The 17,862-nt window shown below is 38.6% G+C and overlaps 1 protein-coding gene across 2 annotated transcripts in view; it reads left to right on the top strand.

Annotated features, from left to right (window-relative positions):
• LOC125971276 (transcriptional enhancer factor TEF-1) overlaps positions 1-15,353 on the top strand; it is a 31,195-nt gene extending 15,842 nt beyond the window's left edge. For both annotated transcript variants that reach the window (XM_049724367.2, XM_049724366.1), the window contains exons 3-12: positions 3,390-3,454; positions 3,794-3,856; positions 5,869-6,000; positions 6,189-6,238; positions 7,533-7,594; positions 8,541-8,665; positions 9,609-9,782; positions 11,881-12,021; positions 12,755-12,907; positions 12,989-15,353. In XM_049724367.2, the coding sequence (XP_049580324.1) occupies positions 3,390-3,454; positions 3,794-3,856; positions 5,869-6,000; positions 6,189-6,238; positions 7,533-7,594; positions 8,541-8,665; positions 9,609-9,782; positions 11,881-12,021; positions 12,755-12,907; positions 12,989-13,102 (1,079 nt within the window). In that variant the 3' untranslated portion in view covers positions 13,103-15,353. The remainder of the gene's footprint in view (positions 1-3,389; positions 3,455-3,793; positions 3,857-5,868; positions 6,001-6,188; positions 6,239-7,532; positions 7,595-8,540; positions 8,666-9,608; positions 9,783-11,880; positions 12,022-12,754; positions 12,908-12,988) is intronic.
• The last annotated feature ends 2,509 nt before the right edge of the window (positions 15,354-17,862 follow it).

The raw sequence follows: 17,862 nt of genomic DNA, 5'->3' as shown, positions 1-17,862 counted from the left end.
AGTAGACAACACCTGATTCTAACAAATCTGAATTATTCTCCCAATTTTGCAGCGTCAATATTGACAAAAATTGATAACGGTTCAGAAAATGGAAACATGTTAGTTTACTGTACAATTAGCCGGCGCTTTTCACAGACGACAGGCACAGCCCACCAACAGTGAATTTGAAAATATTTTTAAAAAATCCATTTAAAAAAAAAAAAAAATCTGTCATTATGCAAAATCGCAAATGCTAAATCTCTTTAATAATATTCTCTTTCTCATAATTCTTCTGTAATTCATTGATTGATTTTGGCACAATAACTCAATCCAGGGAAACTTGTATGACATGACATTGTCATTTGATAGATGATAGATCTGGTGGACAATTTGACACCGCCTCTATCACACAATCACCAGCGAACACTCAGTTTTCATTTTTCTGTTAGTCTAATAAATAAAGAGCAAACAACATCAAGGATGGCGATGATTCAGTCGCCTTCCTTATTGATGCACAGAGCCAACAACGCAAGAAAAAGGACAGCACCTTCCTAGCTTCCCTTCCGGAGCTATTCAAGTGTTTACCCTACATTCAAAATAAACCAATACGGAGGTAAATGCACCCTATTCTGCAGAGCTCTTTCCAACCATTTACTGGTACAAAAACCAAATTTGTGGTTGACATTAACAAAAAAGGAGTCCACATAAAATTAATTTGCAAGCTGTCAAGCCCATGTCACAGCAACAGGTAGTGATTCCCTATCTAACCGTGATTCAGACCGTTTGCTCGATTCAAATACATTTCTGGAAAAGGCACAAAAAAAAGAAGAATCAGAGCAATCCTTTGAGAGGACTGATAGTGAACAGGAATTGCATGGAGGTACAAAATAAATTTAACAATACATTCAGCTTTTGAACAGAAAGCCTAAAGCTGCAATAGACACCCTGTTCATGTTGGTCCATTCGGGCATGAGTGGAGTCACATCCTGCAGGTCAAAACATCTTCATGATTTGGAAAGGGGGAAGGTATCTAAGGCTCTGACCTTTTGTCCGAGAGCTCCTCAGTCAAGCAACCTTAAACACAATTTAGTGATGGTGGTGGCCAAGCATGGAAATCCTTGTTGTTGAGGTCAGTCAATAAGCGACAATAAAGACGGAACAACCAATCAACCATTAAAACTGACACATTTAAGTGTTTTCTTCTGATTGCTGTTGCTTTCTTTATACATGTGCAGTTATCAGAGAGTGTGGTCCAGGATCGTGACATGAAACTTGTTCAAAACAAGGCCATAAGCATAAATGCTTTAAAATCAAACTTTGGGGTCTGAATGAATAAAGCTGAGTCACTCACTCAGCTGAACTTATTGTTCAATTTACTGAACTTACAGTTCAAAAACCAAACAAAACACATTCTGGATAACGTGAGACTTGATTAAATGCAATTGTGTTGTATTGTGGTGTGCATGTTTATTGATAATATTTGTTTTTGAAGCCTAACATGGGACTTGATTAAACGCAATTGTGTTGTATTGTGTTGTGCGTGTTTATTGATAATATTTGTTTTTGAAGCTGATTTGTTTAAAGGGTATAAGAGGCTCTCTAATTACATGGGTATGTTTTCATGTGGCCGCAACGGCTATTTTTCAGCTCTCAAAATAGTTTCACACACAAACGACAAATCTCAGTCGAGTCATGTATTTCATCTCGCAGTATATCTGCAATATTGTAAACTGTGATTGATTGTAAATGGAGGAGAATAATGGCTTCCAAACTGGTTCAGTTGGACCATACTTTCTGAGAGCCACCCATGTAGGAATACTTCTATTAGAAGTATTTGAAACAACTACTGATGAATTACAGTTATAAAAGTTGGCTTTTTGACTCATGTTTTCTGTCACTATATTTATTGTGCTGTTGATTGTATCAGAATATTACAAGTCAGAATGGAGGAAACTTTGATCAGAACAAACAATTGTACGCGGTTTACGATTAATTGTTCGTTGGTATAAGTGAATGTGCGTGTGTGCCTGCGTGTGTGTTGTGGGGCTTCTGTTGGTCACGGTTAATGACAATCTGACTTTGGCCTTGAAGTCTTTCACTGGGCAAGTACAGCAGGAGGTAGAGACAGGAAGGGGGAAGGAGCAGAAGCCTATTCACTTGGAGAGGGACAGAGGAGGGGAAAGGGAACAGCCAGAACAGACGATAGATCTACAGTGCGTGCGTGTGCATGTGTGTGTGTGTGTGCTGGAGAGTTTAAAAAGAGGGAGGGCCGGAGAGAAAGATGTGTGCCGCAGGGTTAGTGAAGGATGATAATTCACCGTTAAGCCTCCTAGAAAGACCAGCTGGCCCCTCTGGAGTCAGATGTCAGCCTCCGCAGCCAGGACTTGTTCTCTGTGTCTGTGTGTGTTAGTGTGTGTCTGTTGGCAGTCATGCATGTATGTACATGTATGTGTGTGTGTGTGTTTTGTTGTCAGTGGCAGCGTTTGACTGCTGGAAGGAAAACACCTGCATGGGGAGCTGTAGATTCTATCAGTCTAAGCTGCCTGCTGCCTATCTCAGTGAGCGTGCGATTGAAGAGTATACACAAACGCACGCACGCACAATCACACACACACACACACACACCATCTGCTAGTTAGTTAGAGTTATTGTTGTGAGCCATTTGGGTTGTGTGTTGAGGTTTGGCTTTGTGCTGATCTTGACCGTCAGTTAGCCAGCTGGCCAGACTTTGGTTTCTCACTTGATTGGAACAAAAAGCACTGTCAGAAACCAACAAGGCAAAACACTGAAAACCCTTGTTTACAAGTATGCAAAGTAACACATTATGTAATTTCACACAGCCTTGTCAAAAAAAAACAACAACACTATTTTGGGGATAGTCTGCAAACACTGTGAACACACACTTTATTCTTTATGGCTCCTTGGGCTGCGCTAATCTATACTAGCCAGGTCATGCTGTGATCTCCATTCAATGGGGTGAATTATTCAGTATTGTCAGTGTATGTCATTGTGTACGTGCTTGTGTGTGTGCGTGTGTGTGTGTGCACGCGCACTCACACATGTGTACCCATGTAAGCATGGTTACAGCTGGCCCGCTACTTTCGTTAATCGGGGGGTGGCCAGTCTGCATGAATGCTCGTATTGTTGGGTCATGTGTATTCAGAGCCACGGCGTGTTATTGGGAGTTCCTGATTAAATGCATGTGTGTGTGTGTGTGTGTGTTCATGTGGTATGATGATCACAGCGCCACTATGTGAGGCTGCATGTCATAAGGTCACAAACACCAAATCGTGCCACTCAACATCATCTGAATTGTTATTGTGACGAAAGAAAATGCATTTGCATGTATCTGTCAATACAACATACAATCTGTCAGGAGAAATAACTCCTGTTTTGTCTTTACGTTCAAGGTCGAAATGAGCTTATTGCAAGATACATCAAGCTCCGCACAGGAAAAACGCGGACAAGGAAACAGGTAAACATAAAGTTAATTCAAATGAATTTATTGTCCCACATGTAATAATACAGTTTTACCCATAAAGGCAAAGTAATTGTTCATATATTTTATTGTTGTGTATAGTATGAATACCTCAGTCTTTGGTCCAGTGTTTCTTCCCTGCTCACTCATTTGACGCACGTAGATGAATCTAGCTTGTTGTCAAGGGACGAGTGTGTTTGCATGTGCGTGAGTGCGTGAAAAGAGTCCTTTCATAACCATGGTAACCCACTGTTCGTTGTTTCCTCTGCTCTTTTTGTCATCTCCTCTGCACTCTTTTCTACTTGTTTGTATTCTTCTGTACTCTACATCTTCCAGGTTTCCAGTCATATTCAGGTATTAGCCAGAAGAAAATCAAGGGAGTTCCAGTCCAAGATAAAGGTAAGATTTTACAAAGATATTTAAAATTCTAAATAAATGCAATGTGTTAAAATGTTAACAAGGTGGGAATACTTTGGTAAAAGCTGATTTGTGAGGACACAATATGACGTCTTTAATTAGGTTTTTCTCACCCATGTCTTCATGTATTCATCCTGCATCCTTTTTCCCCTACTTTCCATTTTGTCCTCTAAGACGGGTTTCAGTATTTTTGTGGACATTCTGGTATCTGTCTTCTCGTCTGTTTCAATGTAATTCATTGAATAGTCGATACTGTACTTTTGTGGAGTCGAAATTTCCTTTAAAACAATCTGAGCTTTTCAATGACATTCAGGTCCCTAGTTGCTATAAGCTGGTATGGTTTGGGGGATTTAATGTGAAAATCCAGCACAATTTCCACCTCATTAGTCCCTCAGTATTGAACATTTGCTCACTTGCGAGGGGATATTTCAGTATATTATTTTCTACCGCATATTGTAGAGCATGTTGGGGGCAAATTGTGCATGCTTGCCACTAAGGCCACAGCACCACACACAGACAATTACTTGGAAAATGCTGCTGACATCCCCAACATTGGCAAAGGAGCAGAGCAGGGTTGCAATTTACTTACTTTTGTCATTCTTCAATCCTCAGTGGCCAGGGTACCTGTTTGACATAATCAGTCTGTCCTTATTTCAAGCCATACCAAATTGTAATCATCGGTTTGACTGTCTGTCATCTTATTTTAACCAGGCTTCCATTATCACTAAATTACAGTTCGTCACTGCTATTTTAGGAACGACAGATCTTCTTCTCCTACCACTACTTTGACTTAGATCTACACCGGAAAAGAACCACGCCATATACCACAAATACAAAAGCAAAGTAACATAGTATTTACAATAATCTCCTTGACTCAAACATTCTATAAATAAAGAAAATATAACATGCCTCCACATCTTCAAACCCAGCAGTGGATAAAGTCACCACATGACATGACATGACTTGACATTCTCTCTCTCTCTCTCTCTCTCTCTCTCTCTCTCTCTCTCTCTCTCTCTCTCTCTCTCTCTCTCTCTCTCTCTCTCTCTCGCTCTCTCTCATCAAAACAGGAAGCAATAAATAATGTGTAATCCCAGTTGTTTACAACATATTCTTGAAAGAAATAATTCTACCAAGATTTAACAGAAAAACTCAACCATATATAAAAATAAATACCGTACAAATACATAAAATATTAGACTCAATCAAAGATAGTAGATTTGTATTGTAAAAGTGGAGTGATATCATCTGGTTCCAATTCATAGCCAATCAGACACCACGTTTACATGCAGTCAATATTTGGATTAAGGTCAAATTTCCTGTTTCTGAAATATTAGGGATAACTTTTCCATGCCTGAACACACAGAGCTACCTCCGCATTTAAATACCCCGATTGAACCCGCAACACACATCGATGTCATAACACAAATAGGCATAATTTCCGCTCATTACTTTTTACTCTAAATAAAACATATTATGTTCATGTCACTCACCACAGGAATAAAGCAGTAGGTTTCCTCTTTGCTCCAAAAATCAGCTTTTTGCTGCATCTCTGACCTACTATGAGATTTACCTCCGCATGTGTATTTTCAGTGAGTTGCAGACCAGCAGTTGTACAGACTTAAACACAAATAGATGTGTTTATGTATACACACTGTGTCATTTTCACTGTAGACAGAAAATATTTTCAAAAGCACCCCACTGTTCTGCAGCACAACTATGGGTGGGAGGGGGATTGTTACACGCATGATCAGGGATGGAACCCGGTCTCCAAGTGCCCTCGTAACTGCGGCATCATCGACTTGCAGTTGCTCAAAAACATACATGGACTTTCATTACATCAATCTCCTTCAAAAAAATTTAAAGTATTTAATCATTCAGCTGGTCAGATCAAATCTAAAAGACTGATCTTCAATTTATAGCCAACCTAAGAAACTGGATTATTGGTCGATTTTTCTTTATATTACTTTAATGTTGTGTCTGCTGCATTTTAGGATCACAATGCTAAGGAAAAAGCACTACAGAGCATCTCGTCCATGTCCTCTTCTCAGATCGTTTCAGCTACTGCCATACACAGCAAGCTGCTGCCGGGAATTGTGCGGGCCAACTTTGCCGGCAACACGCAGGTAGCGCATGCAAACATGCACTGAAACATCGAAAATAACATCCGCATAAGTAAAAAGTATTTGATGGGCAGAAGTATTGTCACTGTAAGTTATACAAACAAATAACATAAACTGTCCATGTTTTGATGTTGAATAATGTAGTATTTTCATGCACCCCTTGCTCAATACATGAATGCTTCATTTTCCAGCTGTGGCAGGGGATGATCCCCGGAGGACAGTCCAGTTCCGCCTCAGAAGAGTAAGTCACATTATGCACTCTTTCAAGCTGCATTGTCGTTGTTAATTATGAATGATATCACTTTGTAGTGTGTTCTAGAGCAGCTGGTGGATCTTAAAGTAACAGTTTCAAAATTAATTTGTTGGGACTTGCTTATTGGTAGTTGCTAGTTGATAACAACCAGCCTGGGAATCACTCTTGTTCTGTTAACCATTATGTGCACATGCCATTTTTTTTAACATTACAAAAAAGAAAGAGTAGTGGAAGAAGGAATAAAAGATTTAATGATAACCTTTGCTTCCTTGTTAGTTCTTTTGCGGTGGCATGCTCTTCTCTTCCTTTTTTTGTGATGAATTATGTTAAATAACCTCACGCACTTTGTTGCACCATATTTGTGGCTGGCATCAGGTCGCTTTCTAATTTGCTTTGCCTTCAGTGTGACAATCATAACGTCGATGGCTGAGCCAAAGTTTATGATGACCACATAAATATTGAACACATTTAACATTTGAGATTGCCAGTTCTGTTTTTTTCCCCAGCAGACGTGAAGAGGGGACTTTTAACACAGCTAATCTGTCAGGATATTTTATAGCCATCCGCCAATTAGGCTTTTGCTCACTGATTGCCGATTTGCTTACCAATTACTGGACTGTGTGTTCACCGATTAACTCTCCCCAGGCACCATTGGTGTACTTTATATAATTTGGTCCACAAAAATACCCAGCATTGTTTATTTACAGACATCATGAAATAAAAATATTGATGTGTGATGAGTTTTTGTTTTTGTAGTTGTTATTTTCTTTCTTTTTTTTATAGCTTATAATGGGCTTGCTGGTTGCACATCCTTTATTAGGAAATTCATCATTTATCGAAAGGGCAATAAACCTCTTGTAAGAGTCTTTTTAAACAACTATTTTTCACCGGCAAATTTATGTCCTTATAGCACAGTATTTTGAAGGTAAATTAAAATACTTACAGTTGTGCTTTAAAGACTGCCCATGTAAAACAGTGCTTGGAGCAGACAGAATTTACTTCGGTTTGGGGCACTTATATTTGACCCTCCTATCTACAAGCATAATGTCTTGAGTTCAAGTTAAAGTCACATGACCGCATAATGGTAATGAGGATATGAAATGAGGCCTTCTTAGCTTTTAGACCCTCTTGACCTCTTGTGCTTGTGCAAGTGTTCCTCCAAGTCACAGAACACACTGTAATCCCTTTCAGTACAATGCAGGCACAATGTGACTGGCCATGCTGTGTCTTGGGTCCTTTCAGCCTTTTAATGGTGCCCTTTCTGTCTGCCTCTTTCTCTCAGCATCAAGCCGTTCTCGCAGCAAGCCTACTCGGTGCAGACAGCGGGGACCACCACAATCACAGGTGAGAGGAACCACATGACAATTATCTCTTTTCTCTGAAGCGAACAGGTGGTCCTCCTTCTCGCTCTTTAGGCCACTCCTTCTCTATAGAGCAGTTTTTGATTGGGCCAGGCCACCTTGTGCCAGGGTCCCGAGTAGAAAAAAGTGGGTCAATCTGCTTCCTTAGATTTGAAATACCATCTGTACCGCTTCGTCCCCACGGGGGTTGCGGGCATGCTGGAGCCTATCCCAGCGGTCATCGGGCAGTAGGCGGGGGACACCCTGAACCGGTTGCCAGCCAATCGCAGGCGATTTTAAATACCGATCAATTTCAACCTGTTTTTTTTTTATGCTAGTTTAGACAATGAAAAGATACACCTTACATGGAGAACAGGGTTTACAATAGGTTTGGTTGACTAGAATTGTGGAAATTCCAGTCTGTCGTCATGTCTGTATAACATAAATGTGTGTCTGTGTATTGTACATTATTTTTGTGAAATAGATTTCATAATTATTAATAATAATGTAATACTATTGAACACAGCGTTGACGTGGTGAGACTCATGGCTGGTTAGGCACTGACAATTTCACATTTTCTGGCATGGCAGCCTGACATTAAAAACTGGTGAAGAATTTTTTTTTATCAGCATTCTATTCACAATAATAATACCTACGTACCTGTCGGGAAGTAGTGAACCCGAATGAATCATTACAAAATGAAAATAATAAATATCCATCCATCCTTGCTGGGTCTGACCGTTTGCCACTGTGTCGCGGAGATCTCAAATCTATGTCATGTTGTCAATAATGATGCAGTATTGTTTTTTTAGATACAAGTGTCATTGTGCCAATATGTCAATCATATCAATATGTCAATTGTCATAAAGCAATTTAATGATAGCACTCCTTCAATTTCTTTGTGTGCCCGCGTGCGTGTTTGTACACATGCGTGTATGTGTGTGCTTTAGGTTATGAGCGTCCCGCAGCCGAGTCTCACCGAGAGCCAGCGTGGCAGGGTCGCTCGATCGGCACCACTAAACTAAGACTAGCGGAGTTCTCATCGTTTTTGGAAACCCAACGAGATCAAGAAGCAGTCAGTATCACACAAACATACACATGAACTCAGATGACAGATAGCCCGCCAGATAACCTTGTTGACAACCTTGTTAAAGGTCTGTCTTTTCAGTCGATCTTTCATACTGCCACTGTGTAGATTCAATGCCATTTTTCTGCCTTGCACATACAGACAGCCGGCATTCATCTTGTTTCACCATTTTTGTTTGTATTTTAAGTTTTTACGGCACACAATACCTCAGCTGGCAACTTTATTGAGGACTTAAAAGATTTGTGTTCATACGCTGCTTTTAAGGAGTCTAAATTATTTCTATTCTTGGTCACCAAATTGCCATAAGCATAAGCACGCGTCTACGAAAATAGGGCCTATAATGCCAATATCATCTAGTAGAAGAACATTTGATTTGTTTGCTTATTACCATACGTGGTTGGCATAGATGAAGTTACAAAATGGCATTTTATTTGAAAATATATAGTTTTTGTCAAAACAACTGACGTTTCCCACAACACACCTGATGATCTTGCACAATTCGGCACACTGGTTGATAACCCCTGCTATAGAACATCAGTGATTTTGCCTTTTTTCCGTCACAAATTAACCGGGTCACAAATGAAGCTATTCAACAGCATGTATGCAAATGCTGTCCTTATATATTCAAATCCCAGCAAACTAAATAATTTTACATCCCTATATTATAATAACTTTATCTTGTTATTTATTTTCTAATGTTTTCTTTGTTTTGTCTTAACATAAATCGGTGTTTCAACGTTTGGTTTTGTCAATATTTGGTTTTGTGGTTTTATTGCATTCCGCAGACATTCATTACTGTCATTGAAATGACTCATCTAACTAAACGTATTGAAGGAAGAAAATATCTAAATCCATAATTAACAACCTGTGTTGTGAATGTTCTTAATGTGTCTGTCGGCCTCTAATTTGTCCTTTATTCTCTCCTCCTTAGTACAATAAGCACCTATTTGTGCACATCAATCAGACTAATCCGAGCTACAGTGACCCCCTGCTGGAGTGTGTGGACATCAGGCAAATCTATGACAAGTTTCCTGAAAAGAAGGGCGGCCTTAAGGAGCTCTTTACCAAGGGCCCTCAAAACGCCTTCTATCTCATCAAGTTTTGGGTAAGCGCACAACTGAACTCGACTTGTTGCATAGGATACACACATTTGTGGTTTTCTCCATCTCTATTGTCAAGCCATATAATTTCAGACAGGCTTTGAAACTGCCCAAAATAGTGTCATAGGTCAACCGGTAGATTTCCATTGGGACATTTCCTTGTGCTGACAGGTGTGAAAGTGAGTGTGTATGTTTTACATGTGTGATGTCTTTCCACCTGGGATATGGAGGTGGTGCAGTGATCACACACACAGGCTTTGTTTGAACACCTGCTCACCTCCCGACTCCTGTGTCGCTCCATCTCCAATTAAGAAAATATATGACATTAAGTGGCACCCAAAATCCACTCTGTTGTGATTATGAAAGCACAGTTGTTTTTTTCAGAGCCTCAACAAATGGATAGGAGAACCTCGGTAATTAGAAACCTATTTCAGTTAGGTTTTTTTGATTGACTCGATCTTTTCATTTAGTTTCAAGTACCTAAATGTCACGGTTTCTCAGAGTTCTCACGGGTCTTTTCAGTGAGCAAGCAAGAAAAACAATAGTGATTATACTAAAGATTAATTTGCTCATACATTCACATATAAATATTGCAAAAATTCTCATCTGTGCACTAAAATAATAATCATGCAAAAATAGTGGGTTTGAATTCTGTTTGAATCTTTTGAATCTACGTCTATGATCAAGTTATTCAATATATGCAGCTAGAAAGAGCTGTGTGTGAGTGCGTGTGTGTGTGTGTATGGAAGCGTGCGTGTGTTTGTTCATGGCAAATTTAACTCCCACCACAGCTGTCCTTGGAGAACTCATTACAAGTCGTGCACCCCAACACACACACACACACACACACTCACACAATTCTCTCAAGTAGTCACATCGGAGCAACATGTTCTCGTTAGTCTGGACTGAATGTTTTCTTTTCTTTGACTAAATTTAAACCCAATTACATCCATTGTTGTTTTGGTATCTTGTTGGGTGAATTTTACATGGAGATTACATGTGGTAAAAAGTGCACAACTATTTAATTTGAATTGTATAATTCTCAATTTTGCACAGTTGCATTGATGACGTTTTGGATTCTTGTCAAAATAATCCTTATTAGATAAATAATTTGAAAGCAGATTCATTCGTTCTTCTATTTATAGGTAAATAGTCATTTCAAAGTGTCAACAACAAAAACACGTCCTGGAATTGCTCAAACGCTATGAAATTTGAAATTAATAAATCAGGAATTGTTCCTCAGCCTCAGGATTATATTGTCCATTGTGCTTCATTCACGTTGAAGTGTTATTCCTGTAAAAGGCATATCGAAATTCAAACTGGAGTTGCTATGAAAAGTGCTGACCACAACGTATTTGAGAAAGACTAAAATCAAAAGATGAGATTCTCTGTAAACACAGCAAGTACATAAATGGGAAGAGTCATTTGGTGATTCGGGTAAAAAAACACACTGGTCCTTAAGAATCAAACAAGTCCACTACTGCCATAGTCACATAATATTTAATAATGATACTGTACATGTTAGCATAATGTCTCACATAACATGGAAAAAATATTCATGATATGCATGTGAACAAATGTGAAACAGATCTTGAGCAACCTCTAAATATTTATTAATTTTGATAGTTAGATTTCCCCATTTCGTCTTGTATTTATTCAAACATATTGGTGAGGTGAGAGCATGACTTTTTAAAAGTAAAAAAAATAAGGACCACATTAACTGTATATACTTAATATTTGAGGGGAAATGTCTGAAAATTAAATATACAGGTGACAACAATGTGCCTATTTATTATGTTTAACATTTTGATTCCTTAATGCAAAATGCCGTCAAATTCTTTAAAATAGGTCTCAGTATTGTGTGATGCAATTCTGTCCTACACCTACTGCAAACTTTTACCATAAACGTAAAAGCCACTGTTAATCCGGCTTCTGTAGAGACAGTGACAGCCAGCAGAGAGCGCTGCGTGGCTTGTATTTTTATCAGACCAGACCCTCAAGAGCTCTCACTTTGTAAAACCATTTGGACATAATTGAAGGTTGTGTCATCATCCTATTTGTGTAGTTTGACTTCATTCTTCCTTTTTGCTTCCATCTCGGCAGGCTGACCTTAATTATAATGTTCAAGAAGACCCAGCGGCCTTCTATGGGGTCACTAGCCACTATGAGAGCTCAGAGAACATGACTATCACCTGCTCCACCAAGGTCTGCTCTTTTGGCAAGCAGGTTGTCGAGAAGGTGGAGGTGAGCCTGTATTTTTTTCTACTCCTTTAAGAAATGTTTTTTCATTGACATGTTACTTGGCTTGTGTTTCACTCTCTCTATTACGTTCAAACTGCAGCTCAATTTACAATTTTTTGTCCATATACAACTTGTATCAGATTTATTTACAACGGTCCGAATGGCTCAATTTTGGTTTTGTTTTTTAAATATGACCTGGGCCACTTTCATATGTGGTCACATGTGTAGAGACATAAGATAAAATAAATTGTGCATATACGTAAAAGACACCAACAATAGGAAAACTCATGTTTAAAAATAAAAATTAAGATATGAATAGTAGTAGTGGTGCACATAATGCAACAAAAATACTGTAGACAAGAGCAGAAATAACAGTACCACAAAAAAAAATAATATATAAAATATAAAAATACATTATTTTGAGTACCTTTTTATTGCTGGTAGTCCAAATCACAACTGCGCAATAATCATGCTGTCAAATTAACATCTTAAAACACCACACCGGTGAGATGCATAAATTACTTTAGCCAAGGAGAAGTGCTCACGAACACAGATTTATACAGAGTCGTGAACAATATTTATAAAAAAGAGAGAGGCCTTTTGTGCACATAGAATTAATCTTAACTCTTTCAGTTCAGTTGCACTTTTCTTAGCCGGATGTCTGAAAATTATGATTTCCCAGGAGCGGAAGTATGGACTTGTCCGCAAAAGTCATGTGACCCCTCTCTTTTCTCAGACGGAGTACGCCAGGTTTGAGAACGGACGTTTTGTCTACAGAATCAGTCGCTCTCCGATGTGTGAATACATGATCAACTTCATCCACAAGCTCAAACACCTGCCAGAGAAATACATGATGAACAGCGTACTGGAGAACTTTACTATTCTGCTGGTGAGCATACAACACAGTATGTGTGATGTCGTTTTGTTCGATGACACATTTCTGATGAGTCTTCACATTTGGGGATTTTAGGTTGTGAGCAACAGGGACACGCAGGAGACCTTGCTGTGCATGGCCTGTGTCTTTGAGGTGTCAAACAATGAGCATGGAGCACAGCACCACATCTATCGTCTCATCAAGGAATAATTCCACCCCCCAACACACACACACACACACACGTATGGCCTTTTCGTGGTGTAAGAATTTGACATTTAAACTGAAATGTCAGAAAATTAAATCTACAAAAGTGTCTTTGAATCAGACAACTCCCCTCTAGGAAAAAAATTACCTGCACCATTCATAACTGCTGTGAGACAAGTTTCATTTCAACCGAATATGTCAGATCTGATGGAAGTAAAGTTTCTGATATCGCCTGATGATATCACATCTCCATGAGGCTCATCTCCAGTTACTGCCAATTATTTTCTCATTTTGCATTGCGTACTTGAAAACAAAAGCAAATATTCCTCACTTCCTAAGACTGCGTGTGTGTATGTGTGTGTCTTAAAGATCAGACCCTGTGTATCATCAATAATCATAGCAAATTCATGTTAGGGGGAATAACACTACCACATTGTCATATAGAACAGTACAGAGGTGCTTTTGTAAAGATAGAAATGTTAACTTGTGCAAGCTACACATCTTGCACAAAAAATGGTCTGTCCCAAAGAAAATCAAATTTTTCTAACATTTTCTATGTTTTTGTCACAAAAGAAAAGATAGCCTTTAAATTTTGGGAAATTATTATGAATAGAATATATATACACTATATTGTAACTCCAGGAAAACTATCAAAAAATGTATGTTATTAAAAATTTATAAGCAAAATTAAACAATTCAGGTACATTTTTGTGAAACAGCACTGATTTAGATGTAGTGACAATGTGAAATATGTTGTAAAGGATCTTTTGCAAAGCACTGTGAATTTTATAAACTATGTAACACAGTTGCTCATCATGTACAAAATGGGAGAACGATTAAAAAAATGATGATGTCCCTCCAAATAAACGTTCAGTCGATTTATACCAGCTTACTTGAGCTTTAACACGTTAACCAACTTATGTGTTTCAAAAGACTGAAAGTCTGCTAATGTTCATATTGATCATTACAGGCACGTGGCCTCGTTATTTTTATTTTTTTTAATCTTTATTTTTTAGTTGTTGACTAGGGCACATTAAACACCTAAAAACAGCACCTTCTTTCCTGTTTGGTTACTCGCTAAGAAATACATTTATGATACAGAAACCAAAAGCTGTGCACTGTAGCAGATGGCATTTGCTGGTTGGTCCATATCATCCTAAATGGCCATGCTAAAGTGCCTTTGTCTAAAGTGTCTTCTCTTTACCACCAAATACCATTACATGTTTTTTCCATCCCCTCTAATATTGTATTAATGTCTTATCGTCATTGTCTTGTAGCATGTATTCCTTCCCACGTAAATAAAACACTGCGTCCTTTGATAAAAGCAGCATTTGGTCGCGTACATGTATCTTTGTGTTGTCAGATGACTCATTCAAAACAACGTCTGTGTTCTCCATTGAAATATTGTAACTATTGATCATTCTGTTCATCGTTGAGATTCAACAGCACTGACGTTTGGTGGTGTGTCACCACCAAATGGTACATCTTTGTGGATACATTTTGTCATTAAGGTTCATGAGAAAATTGACTGTTGGAGGATTTCAAACAAAATTTTAATTCTGTCAGAAAAACTGAAGGGAAAAAAAGTACAGCAAAAATGGAAAAGAAACCTGACGGGCTTCTCGCTGAATCCTGTAATTGAAGCGTACATTTCTTCCAGTACATCATCTGATCTTCTAACTGTTTCACCTTTTTTTTTTAAACATACTTTTGTGACACTTTTGATCAACTTGGTTGACACTCCTCCAAAGAGAGAATGTCCTCACCAGTCAAATCAAAGCCCTACTTTCGAAATGGTGAATATTTGATGTATTTCAAATAGTTTCAAAACGCGCCTGCTACGTTTGTGAATGCCTGCTGTGTTGTTAATACTGTCTTAGAAGATTTAGAAACATACATGGCACAGCAACTCAGTAACATGTTCCCAAATGGCCTTGAATATTTGTTCCCCATCGTTTGAGTAATGGGACATTTTTATTTGTTTGTTTTTAAGGTGCTTTGTATAAAGGTGACAATGACGTTTATTACAGATGTTGTGTATATCTTTGATATTCTAATACCCATCCTGTTTTGTGAAAAAGAGAGTACTTTACATGTAAGACAACCGAAATGCTAGTGGTGTGTCTATTGGTACCGCACAGGGTCTGATCTTTGCTTTGTAACGTTTTCCCCTCTAAAGTATGTTAGATATTTTCTAGCTTTGTAGAGACTTTGTATGCTTATGCTATTCACTTTCAAATAAACGGTCAGTTCTAAATGCTGTTCAGTATTTATATCTGTCTATAAACACAACATGAAATCCTGAATTAGACTGCAATATTGAATCAATAACAAATACTGATACTATTCCATCCATGGCAGTTTTCAAAGGCAGTTTATTTATTTATCTATGACCATTCGAGTGTGTACCTAAAACAAGACTAAGATTAGGGGTTTTCAATCCTGGTTACCTAGATGTCTATATTTCCAGTGGCGGAGCTGGGGGGCAGAGGGTGGAGTGGGGCATGAGGTACTAACACCTCTCTGAAGTGTGTTTGGACCCCTCCCAGGTGCCAAACCAGATAATTGACCGTTGGGTATTTTCTAAAGGGAATATAAATTGAATTTATTATCAGCTTTTCAGATTTTTTTTTTTAGGTTTATAGTCCAAGGAAAACATCCTAGCTCTGCCCGTGCATGTCTCCCTGCTGCAACACAGCTAATTCAAAAGATCACCTGAAAACATTTCTAAGTAGGGCCCGACCTGTTCTGTCGATTGAATTGGCTGATTTATAGATCTATTGAGAATAAACATCGGCTCAAATTTAGCCCACTATTCTATAGGTCTCTCACAAAACAATAAATATATTCTAAATGACGTTTGAGTGGTGCAGAAAGGTGTCCTTACTCTGTTTGTCCACTAAGGGGAGCTGTGACTTCATTTCACCTTCAAGTCTTCTCAGAGGCTGTTACAATAGTGGGCTGAAGAGAGAATTCCATCAGGTAAGTTTGGGAAATGAACAGTGGCTCAACATGTCTCCCTTTAGTCGTAGCTCTCTTCATCATTTGTGCCTTTTGTTTAATTCCCCAGCGGTATAATGTATGATTTTTTTTGCATTAATTTAACCCTGTTACATTGTTTTGAGATTTACCTATATATGTTACTACTGATTTGAATATTTATCATTATTTTGGATATTGTTGGCTGTGCACTGGTGGTTAGAGTGACCTCACAGGAAATGAGTTCAGAGATGAGGAAAAAAAAGTCTGTTATCTCACAGCCCAGACGCATCAACAATCTTCCTTATCAAATCTACTTTTGTCTAAATACACTCTGTGTGTGTGCATGTGCGTGCGTGCATGTGTGCGTGCATGTGTGCGTGCGTGTTTGTAACGTGATTGTGGATGCTTTTATCTCCCAACAAACCTCGTGGATTTTTCAGAGTGAAGGTAAATAAAAAAATACTAATGACGCAGTATTTCTGTAAAAGTCTCTGTCTCGTATTCAATCCTTTTATCGGATTCCACACCCATTTTTTAAGATTAACTAGTTAAATACTGCTATATACAGTATAATTTAACGGTTATATTTTGAGTGAATCCTTTTATCGGATTCCACACCCATTTTTAAGATGAAATAGTTAAATACTGCTATATACAGTATAATCTAACGGTTATATTTGACCGGAATGCACATCCTTAGTACAAAAGAGTGCACACGACTGGTACCTAACATGTTGAAATAGCCGAATGGTTAGTGACACGGGCTCCTACTCGGTAAGATGTTGGTTCAATCCCAAGTGACGGCAATTCTTTGAATGTGGTTTTAGAAATACAACCTCCCGTTGTTTAAGTATTTGCACAAGTGAATAAAGGCAAGTATTTATGTAGAAATACATGAGGTGGACCCGTCTTCACTCTTTTCAAGTGTCCCTAATAACAGGACACTTTATTAGGGAAATATCATGGTCAAATGTCACAGGTGTCAAACTCCAGTCCTCGGGGCCGCATTCCAACATGTTTTCATAATAAAGTGGCCTGTTATTAGGTACACTTGAAAATGGCGGTGTACCTAATGGAGTGTCCGTGTGATTCCCTCGTTAAGCGCACCTGCGGGAAAAGTTTTAGCTCCTTTCACGTTCTGAAGTGGCTAAAACTTTTCACGCAGGTGCGCTTAACGAGGGAATCACACAGACACTCCATTAGGTACACCGCCATTTTCAAGTGTACCTAATAACAGACCACTTTATTAGGGAAATATCATGGTCAAAGGTCACAACTGTCAAGCTCTAGTCCTCGGGGCCGCATTCCAACATGTTTTCCAAGATTCACCTTGTTTATTTCCCTAATAAAGTGGCCTGTTATTAGGTACACTTTAAACTGGCAGTGTACCTAATGGAGTGTCCAAGTGACGTCACAGCTCAATCAGCCAATCAGGAGGTGGGGGTGAGGGCGGGTGTGGCACTTTTCACTTTCACTTAAGCTTTTTCCCATGGCCTGTGATGCACATCACTAGTACAAAATAGTGCATATGAGTGTAGCCTGGTATGTTCAAACAGCCGACTGGTTAGTAACATATGTAGGCTCTTCTTCTGTAGGATCTTGGTTCGATCCCAGGTGGGAGAAAATGCTTGGCTGTGGTTTTATTGTGCAATTAACCTTTTATTTATTCTTTTATTTGTACCTCGTGTAGTGTACTTATTGAAGTGTTCATGAGTGTACACGTCATATAAAGCAGTTAACCAAATGTCTGATTTTTATGTTTTAATTGGCGAATATAAAAACAA

This window comes from Syngnathus scovelli, chromosome 6 (assembly GCF_024217435.2).
Source record: "Syngnathus scovelli strain Florida chromosome 6, RoL_Ssco_1.2, whole genome shotgun sequence".
NCBI classification, from domain to species: Eukaryota; Metazoa; Chordata; class Actinopteri; order Syngnathiformes; family Syngnathidae; genus Syngnathus; species Syngnathus scovelli.
The sequence above is the reverse complement of the archived record's forward strand: the minus strand, read 5'-3'. Positions and strand labels throughout refer to the sequence as shown.